This window comes from Drosophila virilis, chromosome 2 (genome assembly GCF_030788295.1).
Source record: "Drosophila virilis strain 15010-1051.87 chromosome 2, Dvir_AGI_RSII-ME, whole genome shotgun sequence".
NCBI lineage: Eukaryota > Metazoa > Arthropoda > Insecta > Diptera > Drosophilidae > Drosophila > Drosophila virilis.
This window is the reverse complement of record NC_091544.1, coordinates 9,139,637-9,158,007: the sequence shown is the minus strand read 5'-3', so window position 1 is coordinate 9,158,007 and position 18,371 is coordinate 9,139,637. Positions and strand designations below refer to the sequence as shown.

The window sequence follows — 18,371 nt, the reverse complement described above, 5'->3', positions numbered from 1 at the left end:
GGGAACGGAGCCTGGGCGCCGGCCAGCCTGCCCATAAATTGCAACACTTTTATCGCCGTCCCCGGTTCGCCTGCTGTTGTCCTTGTGTCCGGGTGCCGCCTATTTTTGTTGCTGGGCTGCTTTGGACGATTGCGCCGCACAGTTGCAGCTTCCGATTTCCGTTTCCGTTTTGCGGTGCCGCCTTGAAGCTGCCTCGGCGTTTGGTTTTTATTATGCCGCGCGCTCGGCTGCTTGCATAAGTGGGCAAAAGTCAGTTTTTCGCCTTGGCTACATAGTTGTGTGTATTGGATATTTGCTTTTTGGCAAACGCAGTTTTTTCATTACTTTCAACTGGCCCGTGGCCAAGTTGCAGCCCTGGCAAATGGCAAATGCATTTGCTGCCTGTGTGTTAACGGGCTGCTTTCGCCATTTTACCCGAGCCCCGAAGCCAGTTCCGTTCGGTTTCTTCATTGCGCTGCCATTGGCCACGCCCTTAAGCAAATATATATCGCAATTTGAAATATGCTTAAGCAATTGAAACGAAAAAATGATTTATGCAACAGCATTAAATCGAATATCTGTACACTCAAAAAGCCAGGGCAGGCTGATATACCGCAAAATGATGAGTCTATTGCCAAGAATAATTGCACTGAAATAAATGTCCTCGTTGTAATTACACAATATTCATAATCTCAGTAAAATTGGTAACTAATTTATAGAGTGTAGGGGAGAGAAAAAGGGAAGAAGAGAAGAAGAAGGGAGAGAGAGAGAGATTCACAGAACGCTGATAGATAAGTAGTCGGTATCCCTCTGAAATATTGACTTTAAATTAATAAAAAATGTGTGACCACCTTAAAATACTTACCAACGTTTCAGCTGTAGTTAAACTCCGACAAATTTTTTAGACTGTGTAGCTCATTTAATAAGCAAAGTAAGCCGATTATCCCAACCTTTAACCTTTAGCTGCTATAGTCTGCACAAGAGTAGGAGCTGACGAGGGGCAAGCAAATAGGTCAACTGGTAAGAACAAATATGAAACTAAAAATCATTCATTTTAGTTGAGAAGAAATATATACTTATTAAAAGCGAGAGTCAAGCAACTTTGAAGATATGTATATTTATGTAGATATGTGTATTTTAAATTTGCAATAAAAAAGGCGAAAGGATTAAAATTCTACTACTGCTTTTAGGAAGTGTAATCGTACGCTTATTAGCAAACAATTATTAATAAATGTTTGGCTATAATATTATGGCAATGTTCGCTGAATGCAATTACATATACTTACCTGAATCTGAAATACATATAAAATCAATTAATAAACTCCGTAGTGTGCGTATTTGAATATCTATGCTGTTTATTTTAAATGCATTTTCTTATTTTTACAATTTTTAAATTGCCTGTTTTTGTTTGTATAGTTTTTCTGCTTATATTTAAAGTTGATATTCGAAGTGCTATTGCAGCTGTTTGTAATGGAGTTAAATGCAACTGAAATAATAATTTATGCAATATTTAATGCATCATTAAATAATCCATTAATTAACAATTAGCCATGTTTGCTTGTCTATATGCCTCTCAGTCTGTCCGTCTGTCTGCGTGGGTGGATGTGGCAGTGCATTCCATCTAATGTACGTGCAATGGCTTACATCATAAAACAAATATGTACAAAATTGTAATATTTAATTTGAGTGTGTACAACATATACGTAATAATGTGTAATTTATATAGTATTTTTAAATGGGATATTTTTGCAGCTGTGCGACAGTGAGTAGGTGTCGGGGGCGATGCTAAGCTTAATACAATTGGCTACACATCGAAGCCATTATCTATGCTATACACATTTCATGTTCAAGCTGTACTCTATGTAATTGTAGCTAAAATGTAATCAATTTTGCATTTAGCTGCCGCTTGTTATCATTCCGAACATGGAGATTAGGCAGCAAATGAAAAAGCTGCCCACGCTCTGCCCTTTGCCAGATGCCGATGTGTAGAAATAGGTTTCCAAGAAATTCCGCAGTCCCGAGCCGGATGAGAGTGTAACTGCAATGGGCAATTTAATGCGTTTACAAAACAAATGTGGACGGTGTTTCGGATTGTGTTTGTTGTGGTTGTGGCTTACCTCTAGCTGGCACCGGATCCTTTTGCGGTGAGCCCAATTCAATTTCCTTGTACTCCTGATATAAATCACCAATTTGAGCCGTGCAGCGCAACATGAGTCCTCCAGCTCCGCCGTGGCCCAAAGCATTTGTCATGTGCACATTGGTAGATCGGCCATGAGCGTTGCCGTTGACATTTCCATTGGCATTGGCGGCGACCACAAAGTGCACCGCTTGCAATTGAAGTTTGAGGCTCAGCCTGGATGCTATTAAGTTATCAACCGTGCGAATGTATTGTGTTTCCTCTTGGGTCACCTGGCGGAGAGAATTGTGCACGATTAGCTAATTGCAATCCCTTCAACAGCACTTAACTCCTTTTTCAGTCTCGTGCAGAACTAACTAAATAACTAACTACCATATGCATATAAAATACGTATGTCAGAGAGTATGTTTTAAATTATTCATACCCCTCGAGCTAGCTGTGTGTATGTGTGTAAGTGAGTGTGGGTGTAGGTGGGTGTATGCAGCTGAAACTGATTTTGCTTTCCGCTTCCGCTTGGCAAACTAAAAATATATTTGCCGAGTGCGGGAAAGTGCCGCAAAAAAGTTACTGGCCGATATGTGGACAACCCCATGCGAGTATATCGCACGAATATGAATGGCAATTTGTCGTCTGCGGGGGTTATTATAAACATGTTGCACTTGCGGCAGCAGCAGCGGCAACGGCACCGGCGACCACTGGCAAGCCATGTGCCGACTTCTGCATGGGGAGGGAGGCATGTGCAACATCAGTGGCAACAAAAGCTGCTGGCAACGGGTAAAAGCAATGGGCAAAGGCAACGGGACAACTTGCGATGCTAGGAAGCGGATACTGAGAATGAACGGACATGGCGTGTCATATTTTTGTTTTTGTTGTTATTTTTGCCTTTGCTTGTTGGCTTTTAAAAAACAGTTTTCAATGTTATAGCAACAGTAGCAGCAACAGCGACAGCAACAGCAGCAACAGAAACAGAGAAGCATCAGAATCAACACAAGCAACAGCAAGGACAGTACTCATACGCCCTGTTGGTTTTTTTCGCCTGTGCAAATGTCCGACAGTTTGTTTGAGTGTCTGCTGTTCAAGGTTGTTTGTTTGTTTCTTGTTGTTGCAGCTCGTTGGTTGTTAAAGCTACTGAAATGCAAACTGTTTACTCTTTGCCTTTGAGTTGCTGAGCGACTGCAACAGCAACAACAACAGAAGCAACATTTTCCATCTGGCTATCCGTTTTTCTCCCCATGTGTCTTGCTGCCACTCCATCATACCGTTTGCATTGTTTGCATTTAAAAATTTAATTTCCGTCATGACAGAAACAGCAACAACAGCAGCTGCAAGTCCTTACAAAAATATGCCTAAATCGTATGCTTGGCTCTCTGCTCTAGCTGAAACTCAAGCTCTTGCTCAGGCATGTGGATGTGCATATTCATTTCAGCCTTTCACTCGGCTTTCCGTTTCATTTACCAGAGATTTTCACTGTTCGACTGGGGCACATCATTTCCGTTTGGCGCATCTTTACGCAGGGTGCGAAAGAAAACCCGTTAGCTGCATCGTGCAAGGCTTTTAGTCGCAAATGTCCATTGTTGTTGACGCAGGAAGTGCAGGCGCCATTTTGCAAATGGCTGTTGTGTCATTTCCGTTTGCTGCATGTCCTGCCGCTAACGCTGCTTGAAATGACAGCCGAGCGCCTTCTGCGAACCGCTGGCAATTTAAATACAATAAATACGCATTTCATTTCCACTTACAAACTCATTTGAGCGCCATTTACTTATGCATGTATTCTGCGCTGTTTAGTCCCCTAAAAAGGTGTATGAAATTGGAAGTTGAAGACAACGTGCCTTCTTTAAATTTGGGTCAGCGGCAGCAGCAATGGGGAGTAGTCGACTATGAAATATCACGCATGCAGCGAACTACGGCCAAAACTGTAAGCATCTAATGCTAAAATGCAAACAGTCGCACGGAGTCAATGCCCATTTAAAATACCCAGCCAAATATCTAGTACCTTTTCTGAAAGGATATCTGAATAGCATAGTTCCTTTGGGCGTAGCCAATTCACAAGCAGCTCGCACACCCACAACATTAAAAAGCAAAATCGCTTTATTGTTGTGCGTGTCGTTGTTTTTGTTGCTTAACCCTTTTTACAACAATCTTCTATACACACACACACACACAGACACGCACACACATATACACATACACACGCACACACACACGCCCGCACAGAAAATTTTATTTTTCTGCTTGTACGTTTTTTGGCTTAACTTTATATTTGAATTTTATTTTTATTTTCATGCTGGCAAAGGCACAGCGACATAAAAAGCCATTTTTAGTTAACTCGCTTTCCGCGCACTCCCTCGCTCGATCTCGCTCTGTTTTGGCTACTGTCTCACTCGCACTCCCTTGGGAATTTAATGCCGCGTAATTTACGAGAAACTCTTAAGACGCCAAGCGCTTTAATTAAGCATGTGGCTGAGGCAGCGACCCAAAAGTGTAAATACCCTCATATTTCTTGTGATTTACCTTTATGGCATCGGAACCCCCAGCCGAGGGCCCAAGAGACACCTACCGACCCAGAAACAAATACATTCACTGGGGCAATTAAATGAATGTTTGGCATTTGCTTGCGTAAACACTTTGCTGGCGAATTGTTTTTAAGCAAAATCCAAATCTTGCTCTAATGGGCAACAAAGTTTGTGTGTTGATTCTGCATTTGGTTTGAGTGTGAGGGTCTAAATTCATTTTGATGGCCGTCTATTTATATGGGCTTGTCCACAAAACACGTTAATTTGTGGCAGAGTGGATTATGCTAATTGTGTACAAAAGGAAAAACTAAACAAACTACGTGGTAGCGCTTCCGTAAAAGGTATTTACTAGTAGGTGCCAATTGTGATTGCATAAAATATGAGAAACTATGTGAAGCTATTTATTCTGGGATTGTGCATAAAATTTACAAGTGTTGTTGTGCATTCAGAAAATATCATGCGCATCACATGGGCCTTAAATCTAGTTTGTTATCGATTTGAGCTGAAATTTCTCAATTTGCCCACCATCTGCTGTCGATTCATTAATCACAGCCACTTAAAGCTGTTGCTCAGCTTTAATTATGCGCTTATAGCGTTTACAGAAGTAGTTCCAGTAGCAGCCCTACCCAAAAATAATCTGTAATAAATAATTTATCAAAAAATCGATTGGCGCACAAATCCCACTGTTGAATGGCCACTTGTCTGGCCGCCAACTCTCTGAAAGTCTCGACAGCTCTAATCCCAACTAATTCCCATGATTCACAAAAAAAAAAAAAAAATTCATTTTCAGCTACATTTCCATTAATATGACAAAAACTTTTTAACAAATTATGTTAGTCGCTACGCCAGCTGCCTCCCATCCTATTTCTTGTACTATTTTCTTAAATGCGTATACTGAAAGAGATAATATGTAAATAATAAATAAAGTTTGTTGCATCATGCTCAGAGAAGTGTGCTGCTTTATAGAATAAAATAAATATCTTAAGGGAATTGAAAACTTCTATTTTCTTGAATGATTGTCCTAATTACTTTATTTTTTAGGTAATATCAAACATATAATGAGAGATAAGGCCATAGAGAGATAATTCATTTTGAAATCATATCAATCAAGACTGTTTACGGCATAATGTGTTATGTTGCTTTAAGGCCAGAGTTATTCTTGTTGTGACTAAATATTTACTTATAGCTGAACATGTGTTGTTCGTAGCCAGCTTTAAGCTGCCATGACTTAGTTATGTATGAATGGATTGCAGTAACAGACGGCTATGTGTTGCCGTTCGATGCCATTTAAAGTGGCAGCCGCCAGATCATAATTCAATATCAGAAGAGCATCTCCGCTCTACAGGCATATGAAACTAAATTGCATGGCCAATGCCAGAATGGGTGAAAGAATGGGTGAAATTCCGTGTTGTTCGTGTTGTTGCTGACTGTCTACGCCACCATAAACACCACAGACATAAAATTTTATATGGCACGCCGTAGCAGACAGACGGAGGGGGTTAACTACGCTTCGCCCAACCCTCTAAGCCACTAACACACACACACACATGTACCCAGCGCACTTTTGTCTTGTTTTTTGTCATTAGTTGGTTGACTGAAAGTGGAAGGAAGCAAGCGGCATCTAGATAAACTGTTCAACGGCCTGCATGTGAGCGTATTCGTGTATGTGTGTGCGTGTGTGTGTGTGAGTGTGTGTGTGCCCCGAAAAGTAGACAACAGCTAGCGACAGATACAAAACGGCAGGATAAGACGCACAAATGGAAAGAGAGACAACAGATCGGGAAGGATGCCAGTGCCAGTGCACGTTATGTCTGATGATGTGGGTAGACATAATATAAAAATTTATGAAGCGTTTAATAAGTTTTCTTTTGCCTGGCAGCCGTCAGGACAATGAACAGACAGACAACAGTCGACAGTCGACAATCGAATGCGCTCTGCGCTCTACGTGTGGGCGTGTCAGCTGAAAAGTGTTGTCTCGTAAATTCATTTGAAGGCAGCGTCCGGCTCTGGCGACTCGTCCGATTTGTCCGGCTCGGACCGGGCAATTTCTGTGCACAAGTTTAACGTCATTTATTTTATGTCGTGGCTATGATTAATAACAGCAATGCGACAAAGAAAAAGGTTGGCCAGCCTGCGGTCAAAATGGGATACAAAAATGGAAAGCATTTGCTTTTTAAAAACGATAACCCCGCCCTGGGTCTGGCGCCCGGACCCGAGTTTGAGTCTGGGCTTGGGCTGGGCCATGCTCGCATTTCATTCGTGATTTATGCAACTGATTAGCGCACAGTCGCAAAATGGATGCAAACATGAAAATGCCGCCAAATGACTAATGATGTACTCTCCAGGCAGTGCGTATGCATATGACTTCGACTGTGTGACCCAAGTGACTTGTTTGCTTCCTTTCTATTTTCCATTTGACATTTGCCATTTGGCATTTTCCATTTTCATTTGCCTTCTTGTGTAATGATAAATGACAGGGGCGAATCGCACAATCAAATCAAAGCGCGCAACCCTTTTCTCCGTCTATTGACTTAATTCTGTGTGTGTGCAGGTTTCACATTTCGCTTTGAGCCAAAAATTTTAATTAGGTTCGGGTTCCATTCCTGCTACATCATATTCATAAATAAACGACAAATTTCATGGCGCACATCGCACGAGATTAAACGAAGCCCCACCACAGCCTAACACATGTGCTCCAAATGAGTTTAAGGCTCAGCAAGTGGCTTTCGTAATTATACAGAATTTACGTTCCCATTTACCAAGCCAGCGTTGTTTAATTAGGCTATGCCACAAGTTCTGCTTTATAATGCATAAATTCATTGCCCCACTGCCACAACCTTACCTAGCACCGTGATTGGACAGTAAGTTGCGCGGCTGAGTTGTGGCAAATGGGGCCAAGGAGCAGCAGGGAGCCGCAAGTATCATACAGTTACACTTACCGGCATTTGGTTAATGGTGAAGCGCAGCTCGGCGCGTGGTCTTGACGGCAACGTGCTGCAATTGGCCCTCAACACATCGCCGGGCTCATAGCGCTTATGCTCTGTAAAGAGCTGGGGTCGTTTCTCTGGGAATTCTGTAACATATTTAGAGAAAATAATTGTTTATTAGGCAACCCTTTACTACTCTTTGATGTACTAAAAATAAACAAACATTTGCTTGCTTCTATCTGTTGCTCAAAAAAAAAGGGAAAAAATAAACAAAAAATAATAAAGGGTTTTGCAACAGCACAAAATCATAGAAAAATACTCTCTTTGGCAATTTGAAAATTTATAACCTTAAATTCATTTTATCTAGCTGCTTAAATATTATATATACTTAAGTAATAATAGGGTATTTGAAATATTACAAAGATATATAGGGAGTGCATTAAAAGATATTTCACGGAATGAGTACTTGGTGTGCTGGTAATATTGCTTATATACGCTGGTTATAGCATTTGCCTAGGTCTTTTTAATTGCAGCTGCTTGTGTAAAGGAACTGGGCAGAGGGGATGGTAACGGAAGGCAAGAGGCCGTGGCGAGCCTGCGTGTGAAGTACCATCAACGGTCAGCCGCTTGATCTTGATGAGGCTGCCATTGTTCTGGGCTCCTTGTGGCCAGGCGCACAAATGAGAAGGGCGTGTCATGGCAGGCGGATGGGTTGACTTTTGGCCCCATTCTTTTAATGCGATACTCACCCACAACTTGCATTTGCGCATAGGCGGTCGCCGTCGAATAAAGCGGTGCGTCGGCAGTTACCTCGCAGCTGAAATTGCCAGAGAGCCCAAAGCTGACATTGCGTATAAGCACCAGGGTTGCATTCGAGCTGCTTTCCTGTAAGAACATCAGTGCTTTATTGTGTTGTTTAAAGGAAGGGAGAAATGGACTTCGTTTGTAATAAGGAAAGAAGGAAGGGACTTACGTCCACTTTGATGCCGGGATATTGAAAGACCTTCGTGTGTGGATACTCGCCAGGCGTGAAGCGATAAAACTCCAGCTGTCCGCGATAGAATTTAATCGAATAGAGCGGAGCGCCATCCAGCTGATATTCGCAGCGCAGCACCACCGACTGGCCACGTCGCACAGCCGGTGGCTCCACGAGCAGGTTGACATTACGCAGCGTCGCCTGGGCGGCATCTGGAAATGAAGGAGAGAAAAAGCTATATGAGATTTATTCAAATTGATGCAGCGTGCATGAGTATGCCATAAATGGCAGGGGATAGGAAGCCAACGCCCACGTTGGCCTGCAGTCATCCTATCAAAGGTAAAGCCCACAAATTGCCAGCAGTTGCCAGGTACGCGTTGTATACACTCCTTGCCAGCTCTTCGGCCTTTCAACGTTCTGTGGTGTGAGCAGAAGTGGCTGGCAGCACTACGTGGTCACATTTGCATACACGGCAGGGACCGTAAAACAATATTGATACGATATATGTCCGTCGAGGACCAGCAGCATCATCCATATCAACCACAACATCGTCATCCTTCTGCTTTTCATGGGCATTGGGCCGCATAAAATGCAGGGATTAAAATATGCTGCGATTCACCAATGCAGGCGGTGCAACGTGACTGCAACTGCAACATGCAGCTGGCTTGCGGCAAGCATTTGGGCCTTACACTTAAAGCCCAGCAATCGACTTAAAGTGCGTCAGTCTTGCCAACCAGCAGCAGCATCAACCGATTATGACGTCGACTTGCATGCATGGCCAGCTTGACTGACTACATCAAAAAGCAATTTTCCATTTGTTTTACAATTTTTTTACACACCCCAACACACGCGCGAGCTCATAAGATCAGATTGTGTGTAAAGTGTGTTTGGCTTTTCATAAACTCGCAAATCGTTTAAGCCGCCTTACGAGAAGTTGTAAACCTCTTTGCCTTTTTTTTTATCATTTTCTTTTATTTTTTTTTCGCTGCGCTTTCTATCTCCATTTCTCTTGTCATTGTTTCACCCTTTGCCTGTTGTCACCAAGCATTTTGGCTATGCGTTTTTTCCGGCATCTACTCTTATTGAGGGTATTATATGCTTTTTGGCTAAGTGGTAGCATGAGAAAAAAAAATTATTTATGTATTCTTGTATTTTGTTGATACACAGGCATAAATCCACATGAAAGACTTCTAAAAATGATATTCATCTATGCCAGTGCGATAGAAAGGATTCAAAAAAATTGTGTTCTAAGTGCAAACTGAATTTGCGAGCTCGACTCGACTTATTTGCTAATGCAAGCTTAATACAAAATACACAATATTTTTTACAAGGAAGATTGACACCAGAAAGTATGCTACAGTATATTTCTTCAAATGTGAATTTTATACAATGCTTATCGATTATCTGATAAAATCATTTGTAATCAAATTCCATATTCGAAATATGTTATGTACTTGTCCATTATACTTAATAAGGGCATTTGAGCTTCGACTTCTGACAATGTCCATGTTTTATTTTTTTGCGGCTTCACTTTTGTTTCCAACTGAAATCTTGATAGCAACGCAATATCATCCGAGTGTTGCCCGGCCCCAGTGACTGCTTCAATTTTGTCACAGCCTCGGCACCCACCTTCACCCAACACCCATACACATCTTATTGGGAGTGGGATTGGGCTGTGCGCAATATCCGTTAGGTTGCGTCTATTGCTGCTGCTGCTTGTTGTGCCGCATCCTGCGTCATCCTCGTGGACAATATTCTCATGGCTGACAGTGTTTTGCTTTTTGTAACGTTTGGCAGCCGTCGTTTCGCCATTCTTTCTGCTCCTTAGGCCTAGTCGGCTTTCAAAATTAGTTCGGGCTTAGCTTTATGGCCATGCAGTTTTGTAACTGCGCATCGAGTAGCTTTAGCAGATGCCAATGGAGCATATGGCAAGCCAAGGATAGGCAACGTGATGATGAATTTTTTTTGCTTTTTCCAGCACAGTAAATCGCTTTCCCTCTCCATCTATCTCTCTCTCTCTCTCTCTCGCTCTCTCTCCCTCTCTCTACCTCTCTCAGACTCTCTCTCTTTCATTGTCGTTAATGTTACAGCATATAGTTGCTGCCTATTTAAGAGCCCATGATGGGTTTTCATGGCAACTTTTGGTACACACATGTGTGTGTGAGTGTATGGATTCATGTGCATGTACGTCATGTGGTATATACCTATTTGGCATGATTTAGTCATTGTAATAGCTTTCGATTTACGCAGCAAGTTTGCCAGAGAGAAACTGAAATATGTGCAGCTGTGATCATAAAACGTTTATTGACTGCACAATTCAATATATCATGCATTCAACATTATGACAATATGCACTACCCACACACCACTCAACAGGCAATCCACATACACATGCGCACACACAAACACATATGTAGACCACATAAACTTTTGCTGCTGAGCTCACAGATTTAGTTACAAATATGCGCGGGCGAAGAAGGTGGAAGGTGGAAGGTAGAAGGTTGCAGGGAGTGCTCGGCATGCTGGAACAGCTGCCGAGCCGGTTACAGCCAGACGAACTTTTGCAGACATACACGCGGCCACTCAATGTGGCAAGTGCAAGCCGTGTGATGAACTCACTTGTGATAATTTATGAGTCATATTTTTGTTGTCATGTGGATAGAGCGAGAGAGCCACACAGACAGAGATAGAGATAGAAATAGAGATAGAGAAAGAGAGAGAAAGCGCCAAGGGCTTGCCGTGCTGCTAGCGAACTAATTTAACTTATTGTCTGCCCTAAAGCCTGTTTGCGCACCCGCCGCCAACATTTGCTGCTTGCGCTCATCCTAGCGGCGCGCCCGGCAGCTGCTTATCCCGTTGCGGTTTTCTGGGGCATGATGTGCAATAATTTTTAAAAATTTGCTTGCACATTTTGTAGCGAGGCATTGGGCTGAGGAAGCTGAACGCCAAGTTTATTTTTCATATTTCAACTGCAAGTTAAGCAAAGAGCTCGCAAGTTTTTCAATTTTCTCTTTGCGTATTTTTTGTAGGGCTGTCAATTACTCTCTCTTTCTCTCTCTGGGCTATGTAGAAAATCCAATAAAACATTGGCTTTAAAGTTCAACAATTTTGGGTTAACAAAAACAAATTTTCACACATGAATTCTTCATGTAATTACGCGTGCTTAACAATAACAAGCTGCGCAAAATTAAACTGATGGCTCACACACTCACGCACACTCAGTTTGCCCGGCGGCTGTAATTAATTTTGACGGCACTCTGTGATAATTAACGCAATATTGTTGTCTAAAACAAATTGCAAAAATGGCGAACAGCTCTGGCAGTTGCCCTGCCCTTACTGCTTGGCAGAGAACGTGAACAATTATTTAGCATAATGCATAAGCGAGGCAAGCAATATATGTATTTGCATATCAACTGTGAATGAGCAATGCCAGCAAAATGTTTTCAAAATTTGTGAACAGCGAAATTTGAGTTGAATTCTCATTACAAATTGCAATGTGCGACGCAGGACGAAAGGACCAAGGGCTTTCCATGGTACTTTTGGACAAATTGGCACTGTTACAGTTTTGAAAAGTTGCTGACACATTTCAACTGACCAGTGCGCACATAAAGAGAGAGAGAGAGAGAGGGGGAGAGAGAGAGAGAGAGACAGAGAAAAAAAGTAAGGGGAAACAGAGAGGGGATGTAGCTAGACAGAGCCAGCCAGATATAATTATGTGTTGAATTATGAATTGAAATGTTGAAAAGTTTTTATAGTTTTTATGCGTTTTGAGAACTTGACCATTCAACTAACATTTTTGGTCAACATTTATTGCTAATACCAACTGGTTGATTGCCTCTGTGTGTTTGTGAGAGAGTGTGGTTGCGTTGATGGGCTGAACGGTTTTGACGTTGTTATAATGTACTTAAATTTGTTCTCCATGGTTGGCTTCTATTTGTAGAGTTTATGGCTTCTGAATGGCTTAGATATGTCTGTGTATGCGCGTGTTTGATAGTGTCAGCAGTAATCATCAATAGCTTAAGTACATAATCTCTTCATAAAAACCCCCCTTAAAAGTATTAAAATTGCATTTCATTTCATCATTTCAGAGATTGTTGAATGCAGCTCTGAAAGTTATTTACCGAACTACACATTTAATATAAATTTTCAATATTTGTGTGACTTGAACATGGATATAGAATTTTATTTGCACATTCGCCAATGGCGAATTCAGAAAAAATTGGCTTTCAGATAGAAATGTCCGTGTTTGAACATTTAATATTGGGTTTTATTGAAGTCAAGTGAAATGCTGGAACTTTACATTTGTCAAACAGTCATCAAAAAGCTTGTCAAAAGCCGTGAACCGTAGCAACAGCTGCATCACCAACTGACATCTGCGTATGTGTGGCTCTATAGCTGTGTGAGTCTTTGAGTGTGTATGTGCGTGGGTGCTGTGCCAAAAACATAAAAGTGAATGTCTGCCGTGTGGGCTGTACCTTTGATTGCTATCGGTGTAGCAACAAGGTACCCGCCTGATAAACTCCTGTCAATTGAGGTGCATGTACTGAATTTTAATAACGAAATGAAGCTCATTTTTTAATTGATGTATTCTGGACTGTTTATCATTTAAAAATTAAATTTTTAGATAGTTTTGTTTGCTATTGCGTACGAAAGCATTGAAATGTCTTGCATATCTACTAGAAAACATTCTTTGTTACATTTTGCATTTAGAAGAATTTTCCCGCCTTGCATTCATTATAAGTAGTTGAATTTTCAGATTTCTAGTTAAGAGCTTATGTAATGAATGCAGAGCTGTAGTCGGCTAATAGAGCTTAGAGTTAGACAAAGGACTCACTGATGTTATTTATGGAAATTGACTTTTAAACGCAAAATCGAATAATGAATACTTTTGGTAATTAAATTGGAAAAGCATTTTAACGCCCAGCCCAATTCGCGTGTGTTGTATTTAATTATTTTTTCAAGAGAGAGCGTGTGTGTGGGTGTGTGTGTGTGTGTGTGAGAAATCGTTTAATGTATCGTGCAGTGCGCTTAAATAAATTTCAACAAAATGTGCGTAATTAATGCGCCAAACCGAACAAAAAGCGCGCTGTATAAATCATTTGTGGTGCGCCCTCCCGCCCGTACATGTGTGTATGTGTGTGTGTTTACCATATGAATGTGCGTATCTGTGCGCATTTGCGGTCAGCCTCATGTTGCACGCACAATCAGTCGCCTTTCGTTGCTTATCGACTGGCGCCATTGATTGCAGTTCATTAAGCACGCGCAGGCAGCCAGGCTCACGCACATTCCTGCCCCATGATATGCTCCTGCTGCTGAGGATGGCTACACCTGACGCTGAAGCTGGGACTCATTAGCTACATATTGGCTGACCCATAGCTGACAGTCGCTTAACGCGCTGCTTGACCCTTTTCGGCTGCGTTAACGGCTGCTGCGCTTTAATCTTTCTCGTTGCTTAAACATTTTCTTAATTTCGCAATGTGCCACTTGCTCTGTTTCCGCTCCGCCACCAGCCTCTGATTCGTTAGCCATTCGTTGTGGTGCTGGTCATTTCAGTTGATTACTTATTCATGCGTTCATTCATTTATTCATATGCCTGCAAGTTTCTGATGAGAGCCTTATCAAGACAAGGGCGGCCGTCGTCAGCTTTGTCGATTAAGTCTACATTGCGTATACGCAATATTTTGGCTCTAGTTGAATTTCCTTTTGTTGCCGCTTGCGGAAATTAATTGCGGGCCGCGCTGTGTTTCGTGTTTATATTTTAAATTAATTATAAATATTTATTTATCTTGATTAGTTGGGTGGCTGGTGGCAGCGTCGGCTGGCTCTTGAGTGGTTGGTTGAGCTTAACTAAATTGATTTCAGTTTATTTTAGCAGCATATTCGCCTTGGGTTCGCTTGGCAAATCAATAACAAAGACTTGGCTTTAAACGTGGCTGCGCTGCCAGTGGCAACGGAACCTCAATTGCTGGCTTGGCCATTATTCTTGGCTGCTGTGGTTGCTGTTCGCTAACCGAATTCGATTCGTTTTGCTTCTCTTCTTTGTGTTGTTCTATAATTGATTGCAGCATCAATTTCAAAACGAAATAATCAAGCAATTCGTGCACATACACACCCCAAATAACCCACATGTTCCCTGATTTGGCATGTTCGTTTTTCGTTGCACACTTTCGTGTGCTGGAGTTAATTTCAGTTTTAAGTGGCAGCAACTGCGGCTGCATCGGCAGCAGCAAAAAAGCCACCTTCTGCAGCTGCAAAATCAAGCAAAATTATTGAAAGCAGCAAAGCAAACGGTGAAAAACACACACGGAAAAATGAAAAACACGAGTCAATTTGTATTATTTGCTGTCTCAGCTATGCTTCTATCTCGCTTGCCCTCACTCTCTGTCTTACGATTCGTGTCCTTTTACTGCTCGTTTTAGTTTCTTCTTTTTCTTGGCACTATTTTCAAATGTTTTTCCTTTCACATGTTTTTCCATTTACTTATACCCTGTTCCAACGAGGAGCGTGAGGCGTAACAAGTGTATATATTGGCAGAGAGTGTTTGTATACCCATCAAATGGGAAAATTTCGTGGGTAATTTTTATAATAACAGTTTTTTGTTAACCACTATTGGGGATTGTGCTATTCTCTGTCGAAATTAAAAAAAATCTGCCTATACGTCATATATCTCCTTTATATAAATTTGCTTATGAAACTATAACAATGCAAAAAATAAATAAAATGTTCTTTTCCCATTGCTTTACTACTTAAGTCGGTATAGAGTATTACATTGTCGAGCATTTGCTTAGTTATTTATTTGTTGTAGCGTTTAAGATTTGGCCCAAAAACCACAGACAGACACAAGCGTTTGGGGCCTTCAGTTGTGAGCGCTTTCGTTGCATTTACTTGGAAGCGGACTCTCATGTCTCGTCCTGTCTGCGTATATATTTCTTTCTTTTTTGGCTAAAGCCACACAAAAATCTGCACAAAAATGCACGGAAATTCATCTTGATTTGTGCTGCGAGGTTGTTGTTCTTTTTTCTAGCTGTTGCAGGACTAATGCTGCAGCAGTTTTTTTTAGCTTGTTTTTATTTATTTTTTTTTTTTGCCCATTTCTATATCACTTGGCTGTGTGGCTGTGGAAATGCCTGGGTTTTTGTGTGGTCCCCTAAATCAGAGACATTTAAGCGCATTTTGCTAAAAGTCACTTACGGCCTTTGGCCATAGCTCATTTGTTGATTGTTGGTTGGTTGTTGCTGCAACTCGTACTCACCACATAAGATGCACAGTAGCAGCAGCCATTGCAGGATGCTGGTTGCAAAGTTGTTGCTGGGTTGGCTGTGGCACCTACGCGCGGTTTTTACCACTCCTGTTGCTGTTGTTGTCATTGTCATAGTCATCGCTGACGCTTTCGCCATCGCCGTTGTCGTTGTCGTTGTCGTCGCGGTGTCTGCTGATGTTGATGGCAACATGTTGGCCGAATTGCTACCGCTGCTCGAGCTATGACTTTGCATTTCCGTGTTGGTGCCACTAATGTTGGTGCGTTGTTTTGACCTGATGAGCTGGCACTTACAGTCCGTCGCATGTGTGAGTACCGTGGGGAGCACTGTGAGTGATGTGGAAAGCGTTGATAGCGTCTGCCACATTGTCAGCGAGTCGCGCTTTTTGGACACTTTGCGAGCGTTTGTCACCGGCCCTGCTCCGCACTTGCAGCCTGACATTAATTAAGTGTGAAATTAATGGACCGGCAGAGATGTGCAGCGGGTAGCTGACGAGCGAGTTAATTAATTTGGCACGCTGTTTGCCAGATTTGGCTTAATTTGGCGCGTTGCTGGAGTTTTAGTTGGGGCTGGGGTCTAGACTAGCATGCATTGCGGAGCATTATTATAAATCATTAGCCACACTTTTTCAATTAAGTCTACGATTTAGTTTGGTTTTTTTCTTAATGCCTATTTCTCTATTACTCTTCATTCCTTAACTTTAGTCTATTGTAGGAATCTAACATTTTATGAGTATTTGTATTTGATTTTTATATTGACTCTCTGCTCGATAAAAATTTAAAAATGTTTTCACTTTGATTTTTCTTTCCACTTGATGATACATATGCATATGTATTTTTATTTGATATTTGTTCGTAGGTTTTTCAGCACGTTTTTATTTTGATTTATTGTTTACGTATTTTCAATTTTGATTTCAGGCTTACGCACGGCTGCCTCCACTTTTGAATACACCGCCTACTATCCGTACCACAAACATATCCTTCGCTCTCCACTTTGTTTATCTGCGTTTAATACGTCATTCTGTTCTGCCGCTCCCGTAGAGGAGTCAGAACGAGCGCGTCACACAACCGACAGATACAGATACGCAGCCGACAGAGATACGAATGCGACTAAACACGCACGAAGTGTTTGCGGGTACGTTGTTGTTGCCATCGCCGGTTAGCAATAAATTTAAAATGTTGCCACTGCTGCTGCAGCTACTTGGCAACATGTTGCTTACGATTTCTGTATGTATGTTGCCGAGTGCCTGAGTCTTATGTTGCCGGGAAAGTGTCGTTGCTGCTCGTTAGATTTTCCGCTGTTTAGGCTGCGTTTCCGCGAAAATTTTTGTTGCTTGACGTTTATAGGCGATTTTAGTGCTGCGTCTAATTGCTTCATGTGGCAGACACACTTGCCCACACTTACACATACTCACACATGTACAAAGTTTCCTAATGGTCTGGCCTGCAATTAGCTGGAAAGAGATAGACAAATAATGTTTCAATTAGTTGTTGACAAAGCAGCGCAGGGCAAAAATATATATTAATTTTATTGCATGCCGTTAAACTCAGGCAAGTTCTAAATAAATAATTTATGACCAGACAAGTGCAGCTCCTGAACCTCAGTAGCCCCCCGCTTCCATTCCCCCCAGCAAGCAAAGGCGGTCGCATTTCAGCGGCGATCACGTGCCACAATTTCCCGCTTGATTTATGGTACTCCATGGGGCACTCTGATAAGCATTTGCGTTGACCTTAGCGCGGTCAATCGGTATGCGTTCTATTCAAATTACCTAACATATATTGTATGGCATAAGTGTGTGTGTGTGTGTGTTTCTGTATGCATGCTTATATAGTTGGCCGGCTAATTGGCCAACAACCGCACGCTCTCTTTGCTGAGGCCCATCAACAAAGCCTTTAATTGATGCTGCCAATGGATTTTCGAATTTACCAGTTTCATTATTTATGGCATCCCGTGGCTGCTTAATTATGCGCTACAATTCCGGAAATGCACATTTTCAAATCCTTTAAGCTCTGCATCTTCCTCATCTGCCCGTTGGCATCGCGTCTACAAATAGTTGTTGCCCTTGTCCCTAGATGTCGTCATCCCAACCCGTTGTACCCCGTTTGGTAGACGCTCAGTCCAGCTGAGGAGCGTGGCTGCGCTTACAAAATTTGCTCTTCGCAGCGCCCAAATTGAAAATAAAACCTCAACACAATGTGCAGAAAGGGTATATCATATATATACTTATGTCTTTTATACAGTCTATGAATTTGACGATAACTTTCGAAAACTACATATTCTATATAGAGTATCTCATAGTTGGTGATCCCTGTCCCTGTCTCGTTTAATAATTTGGTTATGAGTGGAACTCGGCGCAATAATGTAACAGCAGCATTTCGAATAATAGGATTGCAGTCTAGTTAAGCCCGCGATTGGCCGTTCAGTTGAGCCAGAAATCACTTCCGGCAACTATCAAAGGGTTGGGTAAGGGTTGAGCAAAGGGTGGCAGATCGGCTGCACTTCACACATCATTTCCTACGCTCAACATTTATTATGCCATTTGTATGGGACCAAATTGTCACAATTACACGACAATGCATG

General features: G+C 41.9%; 1 protein-coding gene across 2 annotated transcripts in view; it reads right to left on the bottom strand.

Annotated features, from left to right (window-relative positions):
- Nucleotides 1–1,348: 1,348 nt before the first annotated feature.
- The window catches only part of beat-IIb (beaten path IIb), a 32,184-nt gene continuing 15,161 nt past the window's right edge, over nucleotides 1,349–18,371 (bottom strand). For both annotated transcript variants that reach the window (XM_015171456.3, XM_002054356.4), the window contains exons 2-7: nucleotides 15,785–17,244; nucleotides 8,530–8,744; nucleotides 8,306–8,441; nucleotides 7,569–7,702; nucleotides 2,097–2,388; nucleotides 1,349–2,017 (exon numbers count right to left, since the gene is read on the bottom strand). In XM_015171456.3, the coding sequence (XP_015026942.1) occupies nucleotides 1,875–2,017; nucleotides 2,097–2,388; nucleotides 7,569–7,702; nucleotides 8,306–8,441; nucleotides 8,530–8,744; nucleotides 15,785–16,232 (1,368 nt within the window). In that variant the 5' untranslated portion in view covers nucleotides 16,233–17,244 and the 3' untranslated portion in view covers nucleotides 1,349–1,874. The remainder of the gene's footprint in view (nucleotides 2,018–2,096; nucleotides 2,389–7,568; nucleotides 7,703–8,305; nucleotides 8,442–8,529; nucleotides 8,745–15,784; nucleotides 17,245–18,371) is intronic.